This window comes from Lepidochelys kempii, chromosome 9, assembly GCF_965140265.1.
Source record: "Lepidochelys kempii isolate rLepKem1 chromosome 9, rLepKem1.hap2, whole genome shotgun sequence".
In the NCBI taxonomy this organism is placed as follows: Eukaryota; Metazoa; Chordata; order Testudines; family Cheloniidae; genus Lepidochelys; species Lepidochelys kempii.
This window is the reverse complement of record NC_133264.1, coordinates 83,918,694-83,943,848: the sequence shown is the minus strand read 5'-3', so window position 1 is coordinate 83,943,848 and position 25,155 is coordinate 83,918,694. Positions and strand designations below refer to the sequence as shown.

The 25,155-nt window shown below is 42.8% G+C and overlaps 1 protein-coding gene across 2 annotated transcripts in view; it reads right to left on the bottom strand.

Moving 5' to 3' along the window:
- Nucleotides 1-23,340, bottom strand: part of CAPN6 (calpain 6) — an 82,000-nt gene extending 58,660 nt beyond the window's left edge. For both annotated transcript variants that reach the window (XM_073358847.1, XM_073358848.1), the window contains exons 1-2: nucleotides 23,295-23,340; nucleotides 13,659-13,838 (exon numbers count right to left, since the gene is read on the bottom strand). In XM_073358847.1, coding sequence (XP_073214948.1) covers nucleotides 13,659-13,823 — 165 coding nt within the window. In that variant the 5' untranslated portion in view covers nucleotides 13,824-13,838; nucleotides 23,295-23,340. The remainder of the gene's footprint in view (nucleotides 1-13,658; nucleotides 13,839-23,294) is intronic.
- Nucleotides 23,341-25,155: the final 1,815 nt, after the last annotated feature.

The following is a 25,155-nucleotide window of genomic DNA, read 5'->3' as shown; positions in this document are numbered from 1 at the left end:
ACTCAACCTCATTAAAGTCTCTAATACATTCCAAAGAGCTCTATAGTCCGAATTCCAGTTTCTTCAGCAAGAAAACAAGGCTCAGAAGGGAATGAAGGTTAAAATGCAACTTGTCAAAGAGATACACATAACGAAAAAGTCCTCATTACCCAAAGACCTTGGTTTGGTAGCAATTCACTGTGAATATCATTGAGGGTTTTTTTCCCATCTGGCTGAAAATTACAACTAACAACTTGAAGACAATGCGACTTAATAACAACTGCAACGTATGCGGAATGTCACTGCCATTCTCTGCCATTTGAATGTGCAGTTGCTAGGGTAACGCAAGTGAAGAACATGCTTTAGTATTGCCACATGCATCTCTGGGAGCTGTGCCAACATCTGAGATACGGCAGCTGGGATGGATTTTACATCTTCTTCCCCAGGAGCCACTTTTCCCTTTTACAACTGAAACTAAATCAGCCAGCTTTTGGAAAGCAGCTATTCACAGTTAGAAGAATGGCATTTGTGTTAGAATGATGGATGGTTATAACAGGGCTCCGAGTAATCGGGAACCAAGGACGCCGTAACCCCTTATCAAATCAAGTGTTCTGTGTTGGTAGACTTCATTTACAGGCTTCTATGGAATGCACACCTCATTATGAGTACTCAGGGCCAGGGTACCGAATACACAGGCTAACTAAGGAAGATGGAAAATTTACTGTCATTTAAACGTGCCCAAGATCACATCATATATAGATGCCTACATCAGATATACTTGCCTACGCAATTTCAGCCTGCACGGCAGGACTGTAATATTTCTGCCTAAACCTTCCAATTAGCCCTCTGATTGCCACATTTAATTCTGAAGAAGAGCTCTGTGTAAACTCATAAATTTGTCTCTCTCACCAAGCAAAGTTGGTCCAATAGAAGATATTACCTCATCCATCTTGTCTCTCTCATATAAATAAACATTAAATTTGGATCCCAAACTTTGCACAGTTCCTTAAAGAGATACTGTCAAAGTTTTAGGTCTTAAAGTTTGCTTACTTTAAAGGCTGTTTTGCATATAATTCTTTATACATCTTTTTTAACAGATCCTGCAGGTTGAAGGGGAAAACAAATTACACCAAACACACATCTTGGTTTATTTCCTGACAAAGATGAAAATATGCCTGGTCTACTCTCTTAGCCTATGCGCACAACTGTGTTTATGGTAGGACCTAGAATAAGTCACATGTTTGCATTGTCTCATGGTTGGAGCAAAACGTCCCTTGAGAGAATCTGGAGGTCAAGATCAACATTCAAATCTGCTTTTAACAGAAAGTCAAATTTTGGCCCTAAAGTATTAACCACCCTTTCAGTGCACTTATGGTTAATCGCAGATAATTATTAAGCTAATATTTTGAAGATTTAATAATCCCCGAGGAGCCCCTTTAATTGCCTTACAGGGCAACTAATGTATCAATGTGCCTTTAAATGGCAGTATATGGTCTTATAGTTGTTATACTATAAGTCTCAATGTTTCATGTATCATTTGTGCAGGACAACAATCATTGTGTGAAGCATTATGACCCCTGTGATGCAAGGAAAAGCGGTCACCGGAGCTTTACATTAGATTAGTGCCTGTTAAAGTCCTCTGATGTCCTTTCCCCCCTTTACTTCAGTGCAGTCCACTTCCTCCTTATTTCAGTACCAGAGAACCCCAGTAAGAAGAAGAAGAAAAGAACCATAAACTGGCAGAGGTTGGGTTTCGTACAGCAATCTGCATTCCCAGGCCACATTTGATATTCTCTCCAACGCCTCCATGTGCTGAAAGAAAACAGGCCTGTGATCCAGATAAAAAGATTCCTGAACACTATGAAAGTTCAGCTGAGCTTATTTAGAAATACACATCCACGATCCCAGAGTTGTCTATTCCGCATGTGCTTATAGTTCAACACAGGCGAATGAGGCATCATTTGGGGCTTAGCTGTTTGTATTAATTTGCACATTAGCTGACCACAACTTTCAAAGGTGAAATGCAGATGCTCTTACGGGACTGTCACTAAAAACAATTAAAAGCACTTCCATTGCTTGAGGCTTTGCAGTGATGTGTTTTCTGAACCTATCTGGTATTGTTAGGTCAGTGCAGACAGATGGGAAGCTTTGGGAGTCTGCCAGCTCTGAATCCATCTTTCAGATCAGGGCCCTTTCCCACATGCTCACATGAAACAGACAGGAAGAGGAGGAAGGGCTAAATTCCTTCCACCAACTTTAGACCTGACAAGGTGTTTTGTAAACAAAGGGCACATGGGGGACAAATTGCTGTCAGAACACTAAGCCTACTGTTTCCTCAAAGGGAGCTCTGTAATGTTCCTCCAAAACCAGTCTTGACAACAGGAGGGGCTTCAAATGCCCAAGTCAGCACTCACAACGGGCCAGAGGTTTTATTCACTAGTTGCTAGGATGACTGACAGCCCCTTCCAGCACAGTTACAAGGACCAGCATAATCCTGAGAAAATGAGCACTGGGACAGAGAGCCAGAACTCCCAAGTTCTAATGCCACCTCTGCTGTTTGCTTGCTGTAGAGCTTTGGGCAAGTCACTTCACCTCTCTGCCTGAGTTTGCCAGTCTGTAAAATAGGGACAATACTTAACATGCCTACCTGAGTACCTGGTGTCTGTACAGAACTTTGAACACACGGGGCCTGGCTTTCCCTTCTCTGACACCAGTAGTATGTTGTTGTAACCCCCCTGAAAGCACTGGAATTTCACCCGTATCAAGTTGGGGTTGTGGAGAACTGGGGCCATAAACAAGACAGCAGCTTTTTAAAAACCTAGGAGACCCAAATAGTGAACCATGTTTATGCAGTCCCCAGCCTCGTAGCTAAATATCTGACCCTGGACATGATGGCGTTAATGTGTATTTAATAAAAGAGAGGGAAAATGAATCCATTGTGTTGTTTTGTCTCTGGGACTCACAGTTTCTTGAGAGATGGCAAATAACATCATGGCAACATTCCCAGCAAGAGTCTTTCTGTGTTATCTTCCAGGAAAAGAACCCACACTGTCTTTATAGTGTGCTAAGGCACAGATTATATTCTATTCATTGCTGTGCAGAGCAAAGCAAAAACACTATTTACAACCACACAGTAAACTGCTAGGCCTGAGAAAGGGTCAACTGGGGAAACCCAGAGAAGCAAATTATAGTTTCTCATTCTGGAGGCTCAGACTATCACTTTCCCCCACAAATAATAATTCGGAAAGGAAATCCTATGTATAATCAAGGATGTTCTCTCTTAGCAGGGGAATCATCATTATTATCTGCTTACCACTGACAAAGATAGAATTGGGATTTAATATCCTTTGACAGGAAAGCCTCTGATGATGATGCCTTAAACTTTCTCAACTTTAGTTTAAATAATTAAAAATCCTAAATCACCCCCTCAGGCCAATTGCAGCGTCCATTGGTATTTTCATTAGACGTGAAGTGCCAACTGTTCATTAGAGATTGGTGCTGACCATAACCGCCAAGAGTAGGCAGCATTTCCATCCAACAGCAATGGGTTAGTGTGGGTACAGAGCTGAGGACACACCATACTACCAGTAGGAGGCTGGGAAGAGAATCCCTGTAATTCTCTGGGTTAGTCGAATGCTTCCCACAGAGGACGCTCATGCTTCCCTCTAACTCTACCCCATGCTTCAAAAGCTGGCAGGGAGAATGGAAACTCCAGGTAAACTGAACGGGAGGGGTTGATTTGAATACTACTAGATGGACATTTTTCTCTTTTTTTTTTTTTTAATGGAAGCTAGATTTTTCTTTAAAAAATAAAATCAAAGATTTTCTCAGAACGTTTGTTTCAGTCAGGTTCCCCTCCCCTTATTTTCAGTAAAGAGGTTTGGTTTCAATTTTGTAAAAATAATCCCCCAAATTTGCAAGACATTTTGAAAAAAAAAAGTCAAAATTCCCTGTGAAAGACAACTGGCATGTTCCAACCAGCTCTCCGAGCACACAGACAGCCCCTTCCATTCCAGGATCACAGCACACTTCTGTAACCCTTCTGCCCGTCAGAGTTGGCAGCAACAAGGGCCGGGTTCAATATCTAGGGGATCCATTCCAATAACACAATGCAAACCGGCTCGAGCCCCCACCCAGTGACCTGGGACAACTATATACCACCCCCGCTGGGCGCCTCCCAGAGGCAATACTTCCCCTCTCGCAAGCACAGAGTCTGAGTGTAGCAAAAGCCTTTTAATAACAGAGAGAAACAATGCGGCATTATGTTGGGGAAACACCACCAACAGGATTCACAACACAACCCATGAGCAAAAAAAAAACCACCCCAAGCAAACTGGGGCATGCCCTTTTCCCTTTGGTTCTTGAGTCCAGCAACCCCAAATCACCCAAAGTCCCAAAAGTCCAATGACCCAAAAGTCTCTGTCCCTGGTCAGGGCAGCCGCAGAGTTCGAAAGTTTATCTGCGGAGCTTTACCTCCCAATCTGGGCGGAGATGGGACGGGGGGTAAGAGGCACCTTACATGATCTGAAGCTGACCGCCCCATAGCGGCGCTCCGCTCCGCCAGCCGCCCCACGAACTCCTTCGCTCAGCTCCACGGCCCACAAGCAGCTCCTGCCATCCACAAACTGCTCCGTGTCGAACTGCTTCACCAGCCGGTCCGCAAGGCACTCCAGCCGTCCCGCAAACTGCGCCACAATATATCTTCAGGCTCCCCCACTACTTAACACAACACTCAGTGATTTCAGCTCTTAGGTGAATTCAGCTTGTAGTAGGGGAGCCCCAGTGCTGGTGCACTGTCAGCCCAAAGTGAGCTCAGCAGCCTATAACTAGACTTCTAATGAAATCAAAATTAGCTCTGATATTCCACAGTGGAGAGAGGAGGAAGTGCAATTAGCATGTAAGGCCCTCACCAAGGGGCCCATGCCATCAAGTATTAATACTTGCCCCCAGCCTCTCTCCATTCACAGAGTTTTGGAACCCATGACCCTTGCCTAGCGAGTGCTACTTAGTTGATGGTGAATCCCTCCATCATAACAAAAGGCCACATACAGTTCCAAACACAGTTCCCATAATCAGGGTAATAACAATTTATTCTTCCTGCCCCAATAACAGAGACACTGGGGATCCCACAGCAGCCAAAGTGACCATTTGGGCAGCTATGGTCTCATTCTAGGCGGGGTGGGTGTGCCTATGCAAATGAGATCGGCCCCTGAAGTTCTTTTCCACAACTTGCCACACCTCACCACCAGATGTCAGGGTGGAGCTCATCCTGACACTGCTTACACTTCCGTACATTCAGGGCCGGTGCCTGCCAGGCCCTGATTCCACCTGGGAAGGGAGCAAGCAGCTTCCCCAGCCGTGCATGGCCCACGTAAGAGGCAACCCAAACTGCAGAGCCTACACTCTCATGGCACCCCTAAGGCAGCACATGGGTCAATGGCCCTGGTCCCCCGCTACACTGTCTCATGGAACAGCGCTGGAGCAAGAGTGGGGAGGGAGGGAGCAAGCTTCATGCCATCAAGAGGTGTAAAAGGAAGCATGCTCCTTGCCTGCTGGGGAACTCTGGAAGGCATTTAAAATGCCTCCCACAGATCCCCTGGTGGCACTGTGTCTCTGCTTTGCTCCCAATGCAGGGCTGTGCCTCAAAAGCACAGCTGAACCCTCACTGCTTATGCATCAGTTCCCCCATGAAGTATTAATATCCCCATTTTGCAGATGACAGGGTGATCTATTCTGATTTTCAAAAGCAGCAAGTGCCCAGAAATCCTGTTGATGTCAGTGGAACTGGAGCTGTTGATTGGCCTGCTTTCTTCAAAGGCAAGGATATGCTCAGTCAGCAGACCACGCTGCACCAATGCACTGTAGAGAACAAGGTGCTAGATACGCCAAGTAGAGTTAGACCTTTCTCGTGCAGTGGCTGCCCACCACCAACCAAGTACTGCATTACAGCATGAGCAATGGTTGGGACACTTAATGGGGAAGGCTTTGAGTTACTCCAGAAAATTCTTTCCCAGGTATCTGCCTTAACATAAGAACAGCCCTACTGGGTCAGACCAAAGGTCCATCTAGCCCAGTATCCTGTCTATCCTGTCACCTGCCAATGCCAGGTGCCCCAGAGGGAATGAACAGAACTGGTAATCATCAAGTGATCCATCCCTGGTCGACCATTCCCAGCTTCTGGCAAACAGAGGCTAGGGACACCATACCTGCCCATCCTGGCTAATAGCCATTGATGGACCTATCCTCCATGAACTTATCTAGTTCTTTTTTAAACCTTGTTATAGTCTTGGCCTTCATAACATCCTCTGGCAAGGAGTTCAACTGGTTGACTGTACGCTATGTGAAAAAATACTTTCTTTTGTTTGTTTTAAACCTGCTGCCCATTAAGACACTTGTAAGTCTTGCCCACATAATCAGGGCCTAACTCATTGCCATATTTGGGGTCAGGAAGGAATTTTCCCCCAAGTCAGATTGGCAGAGACCCTGGGGGGTTTGGCCTTCCTCAGCATGGGGCATGGTCACTTGCAGATTTAAACTAGCGTTAATGGTGAATTCTCTGTAACTTGAAGTCTTTAAACTACAATTTGAAGACTTCAGTAACTCAGCCAAAGGAGCTGCACTGACATAGTGCCACTTCTGCACGCAAGTAATGAAAAAACCCAATGCACAGTGCATTGAACAGACTTGCCCTTTTGGCCCTAGATGGCTGATTGGCTGGGGAACCTTTGTATAGAAACCCCAGCTCTCTCTCTCTCTCTCTCTTTGTAAATATGCTGCTGTGAGTTCCAGCCGTCACCAGAGGAGTTGCAGTGTGATACATGGTGCCTTTCATCTCATCAAATTCTTCATCCTCAGGTATAACACTTAACAAGACCATATTGGCTTTCTTCTGCGTCCCAAGGGATGTTTTAAAAAACAGGTTACTAATGGCAATCAGGGTAGCCTGGTACTGCTGCTAATCTGACAGGGTTTTACAAACAGCACACATTAATCTCTCAGGTGCTGATGTGAGGAAGAAAGTGATGGGGAAAATGCCACATTAGAAGGCCTATTTTTAGCAGATCAGAGCAAAACCTCTGCAGAGATATCTCCATAGACATGGCCTCCTTAGCATTAATTTTGCTTAGAAAATGCCAGTGTTTTAGGGATTAAGCAAGGGGTTAGCATTAATGCATGCTAAAAATAGAACACCAGGCTGGCAGTCATGTTTGCATGTCTAGACAGATCCAGGACTTGAGAGTAAAGCTATTACTACTTAGAACTTACATGGCTCTTTTCACAGCCAAAGCACTGTACAAATGTTGGCAAATTCAGCCTTACCACACCCCTGGGGTGTAGGTATTATTAGCCATGTTTTAGGGATGGGGAAACTGAAGCAGGGAGTTGACGTGATTTGCCCAAGGCCATGGAGGAAGTCAGTGTCAAAGCCAGGTTCAGAAGTCAGGTGTTCCTAGCTCCCTGTCCTGTGCTCAGGCTGCAGGCCCATGTCTCTTGCTAAGGTATCTCTACATGGCAATCAAGGGGTTTACCTGCACATGCAGACATGCCTGAGCTAGCTTGAATCTAGCTGGTTCATGTACTGACAGCAGGGAAGCCACAGCAGTAGAGACTTCAGTGCGGAGTAGCCACCTGAGTAATTACCCAGTGTGCCAGGCCGGCTCATACAGCCACGCTGAAGCCTTTGCTGTCGCATCAAGTGCCTCTGCTATTGGTACCCCTGCTAGCTAGATTAATGGCCGCACACGTTGCAATCACATCCCCCGATTGCAGAGTCACCCTGCTCTAAGAAGGGAACTAGGGAGAAGCTCTCTGTGAAGAGGGAAGTCGGGTGTTCTGTGTGTTACTTTATGGTGAGAATGTGAGAACTGGAGTCATCCCACACGGTAGACAGGAGGCCACCTGGAAGCAGTGGAAGAGAAAACTTTGTGTTTTAGCTGGTGCAAAGCAGATTCTGTCCGCTGTGGCAGTGGGTAGAAACAGGCCCCTTGAGGAATTTCTCCAGTGCAGTGGCAACATAGGAACAACTCGAGCAGATCTACACTGTCCTCCTGTGCAGACCCCCCACCTATCATAAAGGCTGAAAAGGCACGATGTGTTTCAGCTAGTCTCTGCTCAGGAGCAGCTCATGGGCAGCCATGCAAGGTTTGGACCAGCCCCTTGGGGCTGTGCTAACTTTTGCCAACCACCACAGTGACCCACAGGCCAGTGCAAAAGGTGGCTTAAAGCACCTTTGAGCTCCAACTCCCGTGCTGTGTCCCCTAGGAAGTGCAGTACAAAGCCTTCCCCTGGATCGTTATCAGATCTTTTGCTCACCTCCAGGGAAACAGAATGATTCCGTTCCCATCCCTCTCGACACTGAAGCATTGTCCTCTTTGTATTAATTCATTTCTTTGTGTTTCAGTCAGTGCTTTCATAGCATTTCCCTTCTCTCCTTTTCAGAGAAGAGGGGAAACCCCCAATAAACAGGAGAACACAGAATAAATCCTTGGAACTTCTGCACCAAACTTATTGCACTTAAGGATGAAAACACTATATGGATCCAACTACAGAGTTTCCACACTCCGCTGCCCGGTATCTGTCCAAATATAACCCAATTACATTTTCCATTGGAAAGCCATATGGTTCAGCAGAGTTGAAAATTATTTTAATTCCCTCTGAATTATTTGCTCATGTCCTACTCTGAATAGTTTCAGGAATGCAAAATTAACAAACCATAACCCCCACCGCAAACTGACTAACGAACCCAAATAAAATAATATCAGCAACTCAAACCATACAGGTTTCAGAGTAGCAGCCATGTTAGTCTGTATCCGCAAAAAGAAAAGGAGGACTTGTGGCATCTTAGAGACTAACAAATTTATTTGAGTATAAGCTTTCGTGAGCTACAGCTCACTTCTTTGGATGCATTCAGTGAAAATACAGTGGGGAGATTTATATACATAGAGAACATGAAACAATGGGTGTTACCATACACACTGTAAGGAGAGTGATCACTGAAGGTGAGCTATTATCAGCAGGAGAGTGGGGCGAGGGGGGAGCCCTTTTGTAGTGATAATCAAGGTGGGCCATTTCCAGCAGTTGACAAGAATGTCTGAGGAATGGGGGCAGGGGAGGGGGAGGGGGGGAATAAACATGGGGAAATAGTTTTACTTTGTGTAATGACCCATCCAGTCCCAGTCTCTATTCAAGCCTAAGTTAATTGTATCCAGTTTGCAAATTAATTCCAATTCAGCAGTCTCTCGCTGGAGTCTGTTTTTGAAGTTTTTTGTTGAAGAATTGCAACTTTTAGGTCTGTAATTGAGTGACCAAAGAGATTGAAGTGTTCTCCAACTGGTTTTTGAATGTTATAATTCTTGACGTCTGATTTGTGTCCATTTATTCTTTTACGTAGAGACTGTCCAGTTTGACCTACGTACATGGCAGAGACACATGATGGCATATATCACATTGGAAGATGTGCAGGTGAACGAGCCTCTGATAGTGTGGCTGATGATGAAAGCTTATGCTCAAATAAATTTGTTAGTCTCTACGGTGCCGCAAGTACTCCTTCAAACCATACAGCATGTCAGCAGCAGCTAGAAGAGAACAATGTGACATTTGGTTCCTATTAAGGCAGATTATTATTAAGGCAGATACTAATAAAATAACCTAGGAGCAGTCATCAGTACAAATGACGAAGTGGGACTGTTCTTAATGTTTCCTCTGAATAGTGTGGGGGTGCCTCAGTTTCCTCTAGGCAGTTCTTAAGTATCTAGGGGGTGGAATAAGGGTGTATGATCATTGCAGAGCCCTAGAGGGCCGGTGTGTGCAGGAGTCTGGACACAGAGAATGGCCGACACCATGTTTCCTGGCAACTGATGGCCTGGGCCCTTCCCCCCCTGCAAGGTGAGAGCTGAAGGGTTGGAGAACAAAGGAATCAAGTGACCTCCTGGCCCGGGAAAGGAACAAAGCCCAGAGGAGGAGGGGCTGGAGGGAGTTTCAGTTTGGGGCTGGCTGGGACATGGAGTGAAGTGCAGACGTGGTTGTCTGGCTCACTGCCCCCCAAAATGGACCCAGCTGAGGGGTCCCGTTCTCTGCACCTGCAAGCTCTGTTTTAGACCATGTTCCTGTCGTCTAATAAACCTTCTGTTTTACTGGCTGGCTGAGAGTCACGTCTGAATGCGAAGTTGGGGTGCCGGACCCTCTGGCTTCCCCAGGAGCCCCGCCTGAGCGGACTCGCTGGGGGGAAGCGCACGGAGGGGCAGAGGATGCTGAATGCTCCGAGGTCAGACCCAGGAAGGTGGAAGCTGTGTGAGCTGTGTGTCCTGAAGACAGGCTGCTCACAGAAAGGCGACTGCCCCAGAGTCCTGACTGGCTTCATGGGGAGCAGTTCCAGAGCATCGCCCAGGGACTCCGTGACATGTGTCCATTTATTCTTTTACGTAGAGACTGTCCAGTTTGACCTACGTACATGGCAGAGACACATGATGGCATATATCACATTGGAAGATGTGCAGGTGAACGAGCCTCTGATAGTGTGGCTGATGATGAAAGCTTATGCTCAAATAAATTTGTTAGTCTCTACGGTGCCGCAAGTACTCCTTCAAACCATACAGCATGTCAGCAGCAGCTAGAAGAGAACAATGTGACATTTGGTTCCTATTAAGGCAGATTATTATTAAGGCAGATACTAATAAAATAACCTAGGAGCAGTCATCAGTACAAATGTCTCTGTGTTAATTGGTTTCAGAGTGGTAGCCGTGTTAGTCTGTATCAGCAAAAATAAGGAGGAGTCCTTGTGGCACCTTAGAAACTAACAAATTTATTTGGGCATAAGCTTTCGTGGGCTAAAACCCACTTCATCAGATGCATGGAGTGAAAAATACAGTAAGAAGAATATATATTATAGCACATAATATAAGCTTATGCCCAAATAAATTTGTTAGTCTCTAAGGTGCCACAAGGACTCCATTATTTTTTCTGTGTTAATTGCAACCTGTCAGGCAACAGTGACCCTTTTAAAAACGTCTAAGGCTCAAGTGAAGTCCCGTCCCTATGGAAATCCATGGCAAAGCTTCTATCAACCTCAGTACAGCCAGGACGTTGTCCCGGTCTCCATAATCCGTAAAGAAAAAAGAAAACCCCCATTTGCTCAGGCTAATATTTTTTCCAGGGGCCCTGATAGTGCTGAACCTGAGACATATATCAGCAGGAGGGATGAGAAAGCGGCCTGCTGACATTTTCACACCCAACTTCAGAAGGCTCAGAGGAGAGGGAAGACTCCACAAGCCCCCTTTGGGGGTGGCGTCCCCTCTACCACAGTATTGCAACCCCCTTCCTTTCCATTTCATTTCCCGTCAGACACATTCTACTCCATTATAGAGATGGATTCTCTGCGATTTCTCAGGCACCTCTCTGTAGAGCAGTATCCCTTTCAGTAGTGTGAGCCCTACAGTGAGCCTCCTATTTCCTATTGCAGCAGCCAGCCGAGCAGCAGTGTATGTCTGGAGCGAGGCTCTGTTTGCTTGTAGCTAGTTAGTCAACACCATTCTTTGGAACCCAGCTGTGTCCTTGAGAATTCCACAGATTCTGAAGGTTTTGCAGAGAGTCCGGATGCAGCTCTTTTAATTGAAGCCCAGATCAGTTCTCTAGGAGAGGGTGGTACTTCGAAGCAAAGGGATTTGCTATGTACCAATGAGGGGAAGCTGCTGCAGGCTGCTGAGCGCTCTCCACGTGTTCTGAAGTCAATGGCAGTTGAGGGTGCTCGGAAGCTTTCAGCATTGTTCCTATAGTGAGATTATAGACTATGGTGATACCATTAGCTCCTGGCTACCTGCTGCCCCATATACCCCAGCGGATGAGATGATGTCTCTCCTCATTCCTATTCCTTTGTCCCCTCCGCCATCCCTGAGAAATAAGCTGTATGAACTACCATGCTTCAGTGTATAAATCAGCTAGCTAACCACCTGGTGTTAGGAGGAAATTTCCCCTTTTGGACAGATTATTCTATAACTTTCCTCTAGGGGTATTTTCCCTATAGAACTTAATGGGGCTTGAGAGACATTTCTCTAAAACCCACACACCTAGAGAGTTATATTAAGAACATAGTAGAGTTCTTTTCTACAGGTTATTTGAACCACCCTGTAAAACTCTCTAGTGGGAAAAATAAATGTCAATTCCGTCGGAAAGTTAAAAAAAAAAAAAAAGTGTGTGTATGCATGTGCATAAATAAAATTTTCTACCAAATTTTCTGTAGGGGGCTGCACCTTCCTTTGAAAAAATGTAGTACTGGACACTGTCAGAAACAGGACCCTGGATTAGATGGACCCTGGGTCTCAGTCCTTATCTTCAAAGTACTTCATGGCCTGGGCCCCTGGCCCAGAGTAACAAAAAGATCATCTAAAGCTCTGGGACAAAGACCATAGTCAACAGATGTGCTACTCTGGCACAATGGAACTCTCTAGAAGAAGAGTAAAGCTTGTCTGTGCAGGAGACAGAACTTCTCCAGAGGTAGCCTGAGACTGTGGAATTCACTCCTCCAAGAACTAAAGACTATCATAAACCTCACCGTCTTCCACAATGTGCAACGGGCCGTTTTTTGACCTTGCCTTCTCTAATACAAGCACATAGCAACAAGTATATTTATAATAAAAATAATACCTTACCAAAAAAAGACACTCCTCTACACACGCTTTTCCCTCTGAGGAGAGGATGAGAGAAACAACATGTGACAGATGTGTAGTCATGTTGCTTAATGCATTACTGGAAGATACTCAGCTACTTAGACTTCTATATTATGGTATAGAAACAGATATAGAATTGAATGCTGTATGGCAATTCTTATGCTGTATGGGGATTCCAGAAGCGACAGATAATGAAGTGTGTTATGTTCGTGGCACACAAACAGATGTTATATAAAATACTCTTGCTGGAAAGTTGCAACATAACACTACTTTCTTTTTAAAATCCAGAACCTTACACACAAGAATCAAAAACAGAGAGAGAGAAAGCAGGCTGTTCCCTAAAGCAGAGAGGCACAAATCATGCCACCTTCCTGTAGGCTGGCACATTTCCCTACAGAGCCCCCTAGCCTGAAAGGAGGACCAGAAAACCCCTTACAAACTTAAAAGCAATTGCTTGTAATTTTGGTAAAGTTTTCAATACATCACAAATTGAAACCATGATTGACCAAGTCTGTCACATTATTGTACTACTTCTGTCAGCAAAGTAGTCCAAAAAGGGACTTCTCTGCAGACTGACCCAGGTAATTAATATTTTACTCCAAGAACATACTACTGTATTGAGTGATCTGTTACAGATAGAGTGTTTTCAGTGAATTCAGAGAATATTGATTTAAATGGAACTAAGATTATAGTCACCTCATATTTCTGGTTTTATATTAGAGAGTTATCAACCATAAAAACACAATTAGTCATGCACAGCATTTAGTTTACATTGTGTCTTTCTATACTAAGGCATTATTGTAGTCTGGACAGCAATTTGATGCAGGAAGTCTGTTGTCTCTACCTTACAACTGTATGAAATAAATGGGGGCAGGAGGTGCAGGACAGGGAGGAGAAGAATTGTTTCGTAAATTATATTTTACCCCTGAAGGGTAAATAGGAATTAAAAGGATTCTATTAACCTTGCAGATGAGTAGCACAAACTGGGCTCCATTCATCACGAATGGTGTAAATTACCTTTGGCCGCTTCCATTCCACTCTTCCAGGGGGGCACCTGTTGTAGAAAAGGGATTCATCCGATGCCGGAAACTCAGGATCTTCAAAGAGTCGTCTTTGTTTGATGCACTGCTGCTTGAGTTCATGATACTTCTGACCTTTGAAAGATTTCACTGATGAAAACATAGTCCTCTGTCCAGCCTAGATTAAGATTAATAGTTTGTGTAAATTTGGAACCCACTTTAGAGTGTTTTAGAGATTCCCCCCTCGTCATGCTCTTAAAACAAACAGATTGCAGAACCAGTAGTTCTGGGCAAAATTATAGACTGATGTCAGATAAAAGGTGGATTACAAATTAGATTAGGCTGGGGTTAGATCATGAAGTCTTAAAAGGATTTATCTTTTCGCATATTACACAGGCCCTAATTTTTGAGTAGGAGAGAACTCTGAGGATGCATCTCATCAGGAAGAATAATGAAGAAGATTCTGGACAGAGCAGGTGCATGGCATTTCCTTCTTGGCACATGGTTCTAGGGTTCTTGGAAGGTAAACTCTGAACAGAGTGGGTGTGTGCTCCCAAACTAGAGTACCTGGGAAGGTTTTTGTCTCCTTTCCATCTGGTGGGATTCAGAGTCATAGGATTTAAGACTAGAAGGGACCACCAGATCATCTATTCTGACTTTCTGTATATCACAGGTCACTAAACACCACCCAGCACCCGCACCTTAACCCCAACAACTGAAATGAGACCAAAATATTACAGCCTACAGGAGACTAGATTATGATATGCTACAGGGAGGGACTAGGAGGGACCGAGGTGCCCCAGGCCATCACAATGGCAGGGAGATGATTAAATAAGAGATACCCAGATAAACCTGGAAAGTGACCATACAAGACCATTCCAAGCAGAGTGTGTTTGTAATCACCCGCTCCTATCTCCAATAGCCAGGTAGAAAATGGGGCCCGCTAATTGACTTCTATGCATGAATAGTGAAGAATAGAGGTGGGTGAAGACTGCAACACAATTTCCACAAGAAGCTATTTGAATTTTTAAAGGAATGTGCTTTGGCTGTTTTTGCTTTTTCCAGATATTTTAGTAAATTGATTTTCCTGACAGCAATGTTCATAGAAGCAGCAGGTATTTGAAAATATTGGTGGAAAGTGAATAGGAAACTTGCTTTCTGTGTTTGCATTGATTCTAAGAGTTATGACTATGCAATTAGGTAACACAAACATGCCATGTGATTTAGGTGACCAATCACACAGCTCAAGTATTATATTTGCAGTAAACCTAATGGTAAATGGTAATAGTAAATGCTACAAACCAGGAATTATTAACAGAAATTATTCAGGATTGTCTATGGCTTTTATAACATTTTGCCAGACCCATTTTCTACACAGCCAGGCTGCTGGAGAGAAGAGGGGGTGATTACGAACACACTCTACTTGGAATGTCTTGTATGGCGAATCTTTGCCTTTTCTTTCCCCCATAGTTTCAGGGCCACATCCTCCTCTTTCCCTGACATGATCGGCAATAATAAAAATACTGTCACTGAAGTAGAGGATACTGTGTGTGTAAAACATCCTTGTAGAGTATAGGAAGCAATAACATGCGACAGGGCATGCAATTACAGTTAGAGCTGGGCAAATAACTGATTGATTGGTTATGGGGCAAAAACGCAAAAGCCAAAAAAGTTTCATTTCAGGTTGAACAAGATGTTCTGTTTGACCTGAAACGTTTCATTTCATTTCAGGTTTTCTTACCATTTTACGATTGTTAAAAATAAAATTGAAGCAAAAATTTTAAATGAATAAACATTTTGAATTAAAAAAACCATCAAAACATTTAATTTTGAAAATGTCAAAACAAAACATTTTGACCTTTTTGGAAATTTTCTTCTTTTTTTCCCCCAAGCTTAAACCATTCAGTGAATTTGATATGAGTTTGCAAGATGTGTTGATTGTCTCAAATATGCATTTTTCAGTGAACAAAATTTTCATCTGAAAAAGTTCACCCAAGTCTAATCAAAGTATCAGAATGATCTTCTTTAGGTGTTAGCACCTTCACCCACTGGAGTGGAAGGAACAATCTGATGTCAGATGTGTATCCTCCATTGTTGCATTTATTTGCACATGGACTGAAGCCAGAATCTGGCCCAAAGGTGTAACTAAACATGGCAGATTTTCTTTAGATCTGTATTGATGTTAGTTAGTGTATGTGGAAAGGCGCAGCAGAGACTGGGTGACTACCCTGCACGAGAAAAGTGATAGACCATGATCCTGTATTTCTTTTCCATTCTAGCTCTCTTGGGCCAAATCCTGAAGTGCCTGCTTAATAAATTCTCCGTCTTTACTAAGGCAAAACTCCCATTGACAACAAATGGGAGTTTTGCATAAGTATAAAGACTTTGGGGGAAATCCTGGCCCCACTGAAGTCAATGGACGTATTTCAAATCCCTTCAAGATTAGACCTTTTACCACCTATGTGATTCAAAGAGGAAGATATTTCCTTATGTTAATACAAACTGCCTTCGAGCTCAACAGTATGTATATTGGCTGTTCAGGGGCGAAACAGCTCAGTGCTACTGTATCCTTCTAAACAGTTTCCCTTTTCTTAAGGGCAATTCTCTTCTCATTAATGATCCTGAAAGAAGATACCCTACTTGGCAGTTGGTCTCCAAAGACCAGGAATATTAAGTAGATTTGCTTCTTCCCCCCCAGCCCCTGCCTGCTTCAAAGTCAAGTGCAGAATACTTCACCAATTAAAAAAAGAGAGCGAGAGCTGAGAAAAATTAATTACTCTAATTTGAATGGAATAGAGATAATTACCTCATAATAACACTCACTGACGTTCTCTCATTAAAAAGTCTCCACTGGCGGACTAAGATCCCAAACTATGAGTCTATTTGCAAGATACGCTTGTTTTTAAAATTGTTCCAGGGGGATAAGGTTTTCAACTTGTCATTGCATAATTCACAGAGCTAGGTTTTTAATGACTTTACCCATCCCCCCTCTTGGTGTGCTGTACTGGATGGGAATTCCAATCCTTTCAGGATTAAAATCCGGCTCCAACTACTACACAAGAGTTTATATTGCAGCAATGTATAAAAGCAGTCATACAATAAAGAACATAGTCTAACCAGTAGCTGCCTAGCTGGCTGGGTCTACAGGGCAGCGGTGTTGGAAGGAGTCAGTTTTGCTAGTTATTAGGCATACTAGTGAGGAAGCCCAGGAGTTAGGCTGTAAGCCTGAAATTTGGGAGTCACTCGTACAATTCTCTGCTACGGACGCCCTGTGTGGCCCCGGGCAAGTCATTTAGAGCCAGATCCTAAAGGTTGAAGCCTGGATCCAACTGATTTCTGCTACTTCAGTGAGGGTAAAACATCCACCTTTGAGAGTATGTTCCCTAGCTGTACTTCCCTACCTTGCAGGGGCATTGTGTTGTGACGATAACTATATTAAAGATAGTGAGGTGCTCAGATACGACAGTGACTTGGGGAGGGAGGGAGGAAACAGATGATATTGCCATGGGCCAAAGGATGTTGTTTCAACAGCGTATCCCCTAGTCCCTTGGTAAGCTACTATAAAATATTTACACCTTACACTGCTGGCACTTACTGGACTTACAAGCAAATACAGCAAGGCTTGGCAACCTCTTCGGTGTGCCTTGGACTAGGGCTCAGTACGCTGTCATGTGATGAGAAACATCTGTGTAATGCTGGCTAATGACTGGTCCTAAAATATATGACTACAATTTGAGAACCTCCTCAGCATTGCTATATAGGCTGGGCTGCAGCAAATAAAGAAAGCAAGTCCTTCAGACAGAAAAATCCTGCAGGTCAATTGACTCTAGTAAAGCTATCCCCCCTTTGGCTTTATCAAGTTACAGTGGTGCTCTTTACTTTTACTTCTTTAGACTCTCCAAGCTAAGCTTCCAGACAATGGAATGTCAAGCCTCATTCACTTCCCTACCCAGTACAACACAAACAAGCAGCAGACCTGAAAGCTTATTCGGAGAGGTGCTGGGCACCCACAACTCCTGTTGAAACCGACTGGAATGGAGGATGCTAAGCACCTCTCAGGAACTAGCATCAGGGTTGGAAGACTTTTTCTAAACTGTTCCTTTCCAGGAGATTTTGACGGGAATAAACTCATCAGCACAAACAGTGAAGATAGTCTAGGCAGTTCTCCTTTCTGATAAGATCCTGCTCACATGGCCCCTTCCTTATTTTAACTGCAAGAGAACAGTATTATTTGATTTTTACTTACAATTACTATCTAGCCACACTTCCCCAGCTGGAGCGAGAGTGCAGAGCTAAATCACATTCAGCATAGCTGCAAATAGAGTCCTGGCACCATCAGTAGTTCTAAAATTAAAGGGCCATCAACCTGAAATCCAATCTGTTTAAGGAGACTTAAGAACAGTTTCAGGCACTATCCCTCTGAGTGCCCCTCCTGAGTTTTAAGGTTTTACAATAACCTTTTTTTTTTTAAGTTTCTGTGCCCTGGTGCTGTGTAGAAGACCCACAAAAACAAAACCAGAAAGCTCACTAACTGCTCATGCAGGGAAAACAGTCAGAATTATTATACACAAAGCAAAGTCAAATGCACACAGTAAACATGCTGAAAATAATGGAGAAAAATATTTCTTTGCTGATCTGCTAGTTTTGGTCATCACAGGTGTGACTAAGTAGTCCCATGTAGGTTAGAATGTTTCAGAAAGAAGTGTGATTTTTAAATGATGTCCTTTAAGCACAGATATCCACAGCGGGTGTGTTTTGCTGTCTACAAGCATATCTTCTTTTTATAGCAATGAAGTTGCAGTGAAGTCACAAAGGCTGTTTTCATCTTCATAAAAATAAGCACAAAGTTGCTTTTCAATTCTGCAGGCCAACATATCTCTGAGAGGCTGCAACAATCACTGCCTTCTAAACTGGATCTATCTTCAAAGAGAGGGGCCTGATTTACTGGAAATGCATTTATTTCATTATATATCCAGACAGACTGTTCTGTACACAGAATTAACAAACACGTGCTTCCACATAAAAGCCAACACAAAAAGGGAGAATTTTTAGCCACATATATATTGTATTTGTTCTGCAATTGTGCATGGTTTTGGATAAGAGTTCTCTCTCCTTCCAGCTGAATCCTATAGTGAAGACCACAGAAGACAGACTTAGGACAACAAACCCCTCATCCCCCACCCCCGTCTCAAAATTTTTTTATTCCATGCTCCATTAAGCTTTTTGAGATGACCTTCATGAACTTCCCTCATCCGGCTGGTGGAGGGGGCTTAGCTGGTAGGGATGGATATGTGAATAGCATCTGTGCAGGGCTGCAGAACTTTTAAGGAGTTGGGCTACTGGAACTAGACCGCCATTGCACTCAGATTTTAAATGAGTTCAATCATTTTTCACAGCCCAAGTCAAGATTTTCAGTTTGTTTCATCCACCCCACCCCACCCCCATTTTTAGCTATGCTTGTGTAGCCTGCTAGATATTTTGTGCCAAAAACTTTCTTTGTTCCTTTGACTACTCCTGTTTAAAAAACAAAGAATCTCACAAGCAATGAGCAAGCAAAGTAAAAAGCCAGCTATTTGATTGAGATCAAACATACCCTTTTGGTATTTTAGTCAACATGCATCTCTTCCTGGTAGCATGCACTCCAAAAACTCACTTCACAACGACTAGACCAGTAAACTAGTTTTGCAGCCAGAAGCTTTAAATTACTGCTAGCTCTGAACTACTTCCCTGAAAGATTCCTAATGTAAAGAGGTTCCAGGAAACAAGGAAAAGAATTTTACAGTGCTTTGTTTCTATTTGCTCAGATTTAAGGGCTTTATAAAGTGATGGTTTTTCAAGTCTGTACTAACAGCCTGGCTAAATTCAAAGCAGTTGTGAAATCTGTACTTTGCTCAGAACCATTTTGAAGAGAAACATTTTCATATGTTTGCTGACTTGCCAAGTTATATTACATGATCTGAGTTCTGCTGGTAGCTAAATTGACCTGAAGCATTATCCCTTTTCTTGTCCAGCAGTAAGTCACTCTGTTAGAAAAGAAAATTGAAAAGAAAATATGTGGTTAACTATTAGATAGCTTGGTACTTTCTTAAGCATGTGAAGGTTTCTCTATCCAAAACTAGCTTTTAGTTCAGTAGAAGAAATGTTGTAAGGGAAAGACACACGTGAGTGTAAGGCTGTGTAACCAAATAAACCAATAGGTGCCAAGCATTTTTAGTTGCACAGTTATGGCAGTCCTCTTGCTGTATGTCTACAAAGGGGAAAACTAGCTACAGTGTCTTGCCTTAAACTTTCTAGTGAGAATATTTGTCCTTTATCCTGTATATTCAGACCAACTGGGGAAATACAGGAGAGGGATGGTACTATGCAGACAACAGCACCAGGCCAGAGGTAACCAGATGGGACTGGCCATTACCAAGGGAAACAGCAACAACTGCTATCAGTAGATGGTGTCAGGGACTCTAGTGAACTTTCCATTTGCAGCCAGATTTAATTCTGAAGGTGAAGAAGGACATGAGCACATGCATTTTCTGGTACTGGGAGGTACCAAAACTAGCAACAGCTCTGCCACAGCTACATTATGATGTTCTAATGAAGCTTTTCTTTTTGATCACACTATGACGATGTATGATTTCAAAAGGAATTATTTGGGGAAAGGTCTGTGGCCTGTCTTATAAAGGCAGTCAGACTAGGTGATCACAATGGTCCTTTCTGGCCCTATTAATTTGCCCCTACACTGACTATGGACTGGGAGCTAGGAGAAAGGAGGCTTATGTTACAAAGAACACTATAGTTTGAAGGGTAACTGAAGCTTCATGGCCCAAGTCCATCCTTGATGTGACTCCATCTGCTTCACTGAAGTTCTGCAAGAATGAATTGGACCCTATAGCTTGTTTTATGGTTTATATTCATGTGATACACCCTGTCTGAATATTTTTTTAATGAACGCAGCTGGAGGGAATTTTTCAGCAGTGGGTGAAGCGATTCCTAAGGGCTAGACTGTGACTTGTACTACAAGTATTATTATGTTCCTTCACAGGCTACCCAAACTGGGGTTCAGGTCTGCAACAATAAACAGGGCTTCTTGCCTGCTTATACCTTCCCTGGAGAAAGTGGATGGGGAGTAGATGGGGGAATGGGTGGAGCCTTGGTACCATGCCACTACTTGTTACTGTGGAGTGGGTAGTAATTTACTTCTGGAACTGGCCAGCAGTAAATTAATCTCTAGGCTCAAGGTGAAAGCAGGGATGGAAATTTGAATCACATGTATGCCAGGGAAGCACAAGCCCTCCCAGGGCTACTCCTGGGGAGATGGAGTTTATGCACAATCTCTTGGTCAGGCAGTGTCTGAAGTCACAACCTAGCTGTATACACAGCTGGCAAACATTTGGAGATCCTTCTAGATGAAATGTGCTATATAAATGCAGGAGAGTACAAAAGTGGCCCTAGGCTACATCTGTGCAACCCTATCATCTCTGGATTATGTCATCAGTTACAAATTTGTAAACTCACTTCATGCTAATGAGGTTACTCAAGTGCTTCAGAGCTGAGCTGAAGATAATAGGGCTCCTCAGGTGTAGCTAAGGACCTCTATTACTGGTGATGATGCACAAGGTGGAAGGAACCCAGCTGAATTCTCAAAGCCCAGACTGAGTTTCCAGGGCTGGCCATTAGAAAACAAAAATTTGAATTTGCAAACCAAGTAAACTCCACACGTGTCAAAAAAGAGTTGGCGATTATGGAACTCCATGCTGCCACTCTTTCAGTCACAGCCACTCTGAGTCCCTCCATGTGTGAAGGAGTAGAAGGATCTAGAAGAGCTTGATTCAGCAGAAGAGTTGGGCACATTTTAGAAAAGGATGGTGCATGAATCAAAGCTACATGGGGGGGGGGGGACCAGCACATTTCTGCTGTTCATGTACACATGCGGACACACAGAATTCACTTACCATTGTATCCCTTCTAAGGCAAATGCACTGCATCTATTCTCACGTATGGAGTACCTTCTTAAAAGGAATATGTATACCTATGATCATGTTTTGTGTATGCATTGGTGACATTTTATCCATTTTAAAGCTACATCAGAATGTACACATAGTAGTAAATATTATAGACATACATTTACCCAAGTTTGAGTCTTAAGGAGATTATACAAGCATTTTTCTTGTCCTACTTCTCAGGTATTCAGAAAGTAGGAGCGTAGCATGCTAATCTCCGCTCACGAAAAAATACAGCTGAGATACTTTGTATTTTTGTCTCCTGTTGTTTTCTCTGAAGGGGCGTAGCCCCAAATCACACCCAGTTTGGTGCCTCGCACATTATGTAGAGCCCAACTCTATTAAATTATTCCTAACAACCCGTCCTTTAAACAGATCAGCAGAGTAATTCCCTTTTTACAGATGGGAAAATTAAGGCATGAAGGTCCAGATACTTAAAAATACCTTGGTGCCTAACTCTCATTGGTGCTTTTGAAAATCCCGTTAGGCACTTTTCTGAATCTTTAGGTATCTAAATATCTTTGAGGATCTGAGCCAAAGTGGCTAAGGGACAGATTTTAAGGCATTTAATTGCCTAATGGGATTTTCAAAAGCACCAAATAGGAGTTAGGTGCTTAATGGAATTTTCAAAAATACCTAGGTGCCTATCTCAATTTTTAGGTACCCAAATGCCTTTTAAAAGCTGCCCCTAAGTGATTTATCCAATGGTCATAAAACCAGCCACAATTAGTTAGTTATTATTCAAATTAATTCCAGAAGCACTGGGTCAGAGCCTTAGACTACATGCTTGATTTGGGAAGGAAATAATCAAGCATGTTTGAATGATGATATATTTGCAATTAACACTACTGCAAGCCAGGATAGCATTAAGAATAAGTGTACAAACTAGAGAAAGTGTGCCAATAGAAATGTTTGTGGAATCCTTCTAGACATGTTCTCTGCTTGAAAATAAAGCAGGCAATTCTGTCTTCACAATTCCTAAAAACTCTTATTCCTGCTTTCACATTCTATTCAGTTTTAACATGACCATGACAATTAATGATTGTGAGTGAGTCCATGAATAGCAGGTATTCTTGTTAAATTATTTTGAATGCTTACTTATCCATGATGCTAAGCACCTACTTCTTGCTAGATATTATCAACATCTCTTTTAAAGAAAGATTTAAAATGCCCATGTGAGACTTGCAATAGAAAAGTCCCCAACAAGAACTGACCATACTTTTAAGAAATCAAAGAAGGTGCAATTCCATACCCCCTGTGAAACTGGTTTAATTGTGAAATTGTAATCACATTGTTTATCAACACTTGCCCTTCTGATTTTTTTTGTCTGTGTAGAAGTCACACCTGTAGAACAGTCAGATTCCATGTAACATTAGACTGGTTATCTCAGAAGAAGTAACTGGGTAGTCATGCTTTTACAATCTATCATTTACAAAAGCCTTAATCAGAGTTCAGTATCAAACCCAGCCATGATTATCTAAAGTATGTATGTTTCTGTGTTAAAGTAGCATTTTCTTACTGTGGATATCAAAGTGAAATCGAAGTGGTGATTATCATTACTATAAAGAGAGTTTTGTTTCTGGTAACAGATGAAGCAAACCCACTAAACACATGTTAGCTTTATTAACGTTGGCACTTACCTGGCTTATATAGTCTCTGCTCCTGAGCTGTCAGGCAAACAAAATCTCCAAAATCAATACTGCAAACAAAGAGTCCCTGGCTTCTTAACCTGAAATTTCTTTGGACTGTACCAAGATCTGATCATCAGAGGGGAGGCTCAGAGTAACTTCAGAAATTTTTGTCTTCCAGTCTAACTTCTGCGTGCAGTAGCTGATTATGAGTCATAAGGGAAAATATTACTAAAAAGAACAAGGATGCTCTCTCTTATTTATTCCATGGTAAACTCTTGTAGCCATAAAACCAGTTAACAAAGTGATACAATTTTTAAAGAGTGGATGATACGGGAAGGGAGTTTTGTGAGGATTTTGGACATTCCTTTGTGACAAACAACATATTCTACCACATCATAAAAACGGTATTCCTTATTAGTTTGCAAAATATTCTTTGGTTAAATAGGGGATATGTCAGTGTTTTGCTTCAGCTTATCCCTTCAACTCATCTCTGCCAGAATGTGCCATTATAAAAAGGTTGAAGTGGAACATGGAAGTGGTTTCACTGAGCCTCAGTTTTTGCTGCATCTCCTGAGCAGCAGAACATAGCAGGCAAAACCCAGATGAGAGGCAAAGGTGGCTTTTTGCCACCTCTGTGCCTTCTGAATTTTGGGGGGCTGCCCAAACGCCAGAGGCTGCTCTAAGTTATGGTGGCCAGCTAGGGGCCACCAGGTTGCCCTGAGTAACCAGAGCACTCTGTTCTGGCTACAACCCCTCATATGCTCTTGGCATATGCCTAAATTGGGTGTGGCATAGTGTCTCTTCTTTGGTCCTAAAGCATCTGGGGAATTCATCAGCATTGGGGTGTCCACAGGAGCAGCATAAAGGGGCTAGAATGTGGCCCAGAATCAGGGCCATTGGGAGGCAGATTTGCCTAGTGGTCTGTGTAGGACTCAGAGTCAGGAACTCTTGACCTCCTAATCTTGGCTCTGCCACTGACTGGCTGGGTGAACTTGGGAACGTCACCTGAGCAGTGATAATGTTCACAGCTTAAATAGATGTCTTCTTACAGTAGCCACCTTTGATTAAACAGAGAGCCAATTAAATAGAGTTTTATTTGATCAGTACTATATTTTACTTTAAAAAATGAAAGAAGAGACAGTTTGTACAAGGTCTTCAAGTGACTTCCAGATAAAAAGCTAGAAAAACAACATCCCTAAATGTAAGGCCAAGTTACTCAGAGTTTCTTAAATTAATGAATTGAGACACCATATTACATCTGTGTTGAACATATTTATACTACAGCGCTGATGCAGCAAAACACTTATAGTTAAGCATGTGATTAAATATTCAGCTAAATCAGGGGCTATATGAGAAAATACACATTAAGAGAGTCCTATTCTAGCATGCTCTTAGTCCATTCTAAAATTTGGGTTAGATTCTTTGGGTGGGTGGATTCTCCTGTCTTCTTCAGTTGATTCAAAAGCCTGGTCAGCAATTTCTAGGCTCTTTCTGTAATGTTATACCTGGAAATGAGTGTGCTAGTAACAACTGGATAGGATTCATGGCAGGGTTACCATATTCTGTCAGTACCTCTGAAATACCCTAATTTGCATGTTGTAGCCACACTATGTAAAGCATTTATAAATGGTGGATGTAGTTTATAGGAATAGAGTGGTAGCCCTCTAAATAGTTTATGAGCCCACTAGTGGGACTTAGAGAGTTCTACATATTAGAACCCACTAGAACCCCACCAGAGGAGCAGTGAGTATATATTACTCCTGGGGGCATTCTGCGTCAAAAAGTTAAAAATTCAGCACCAAAAAATTAAAAATTCTGCGCACAATATTTTTTAATTCTGCAAATTTTATTTGTCAAAATAACACTACAT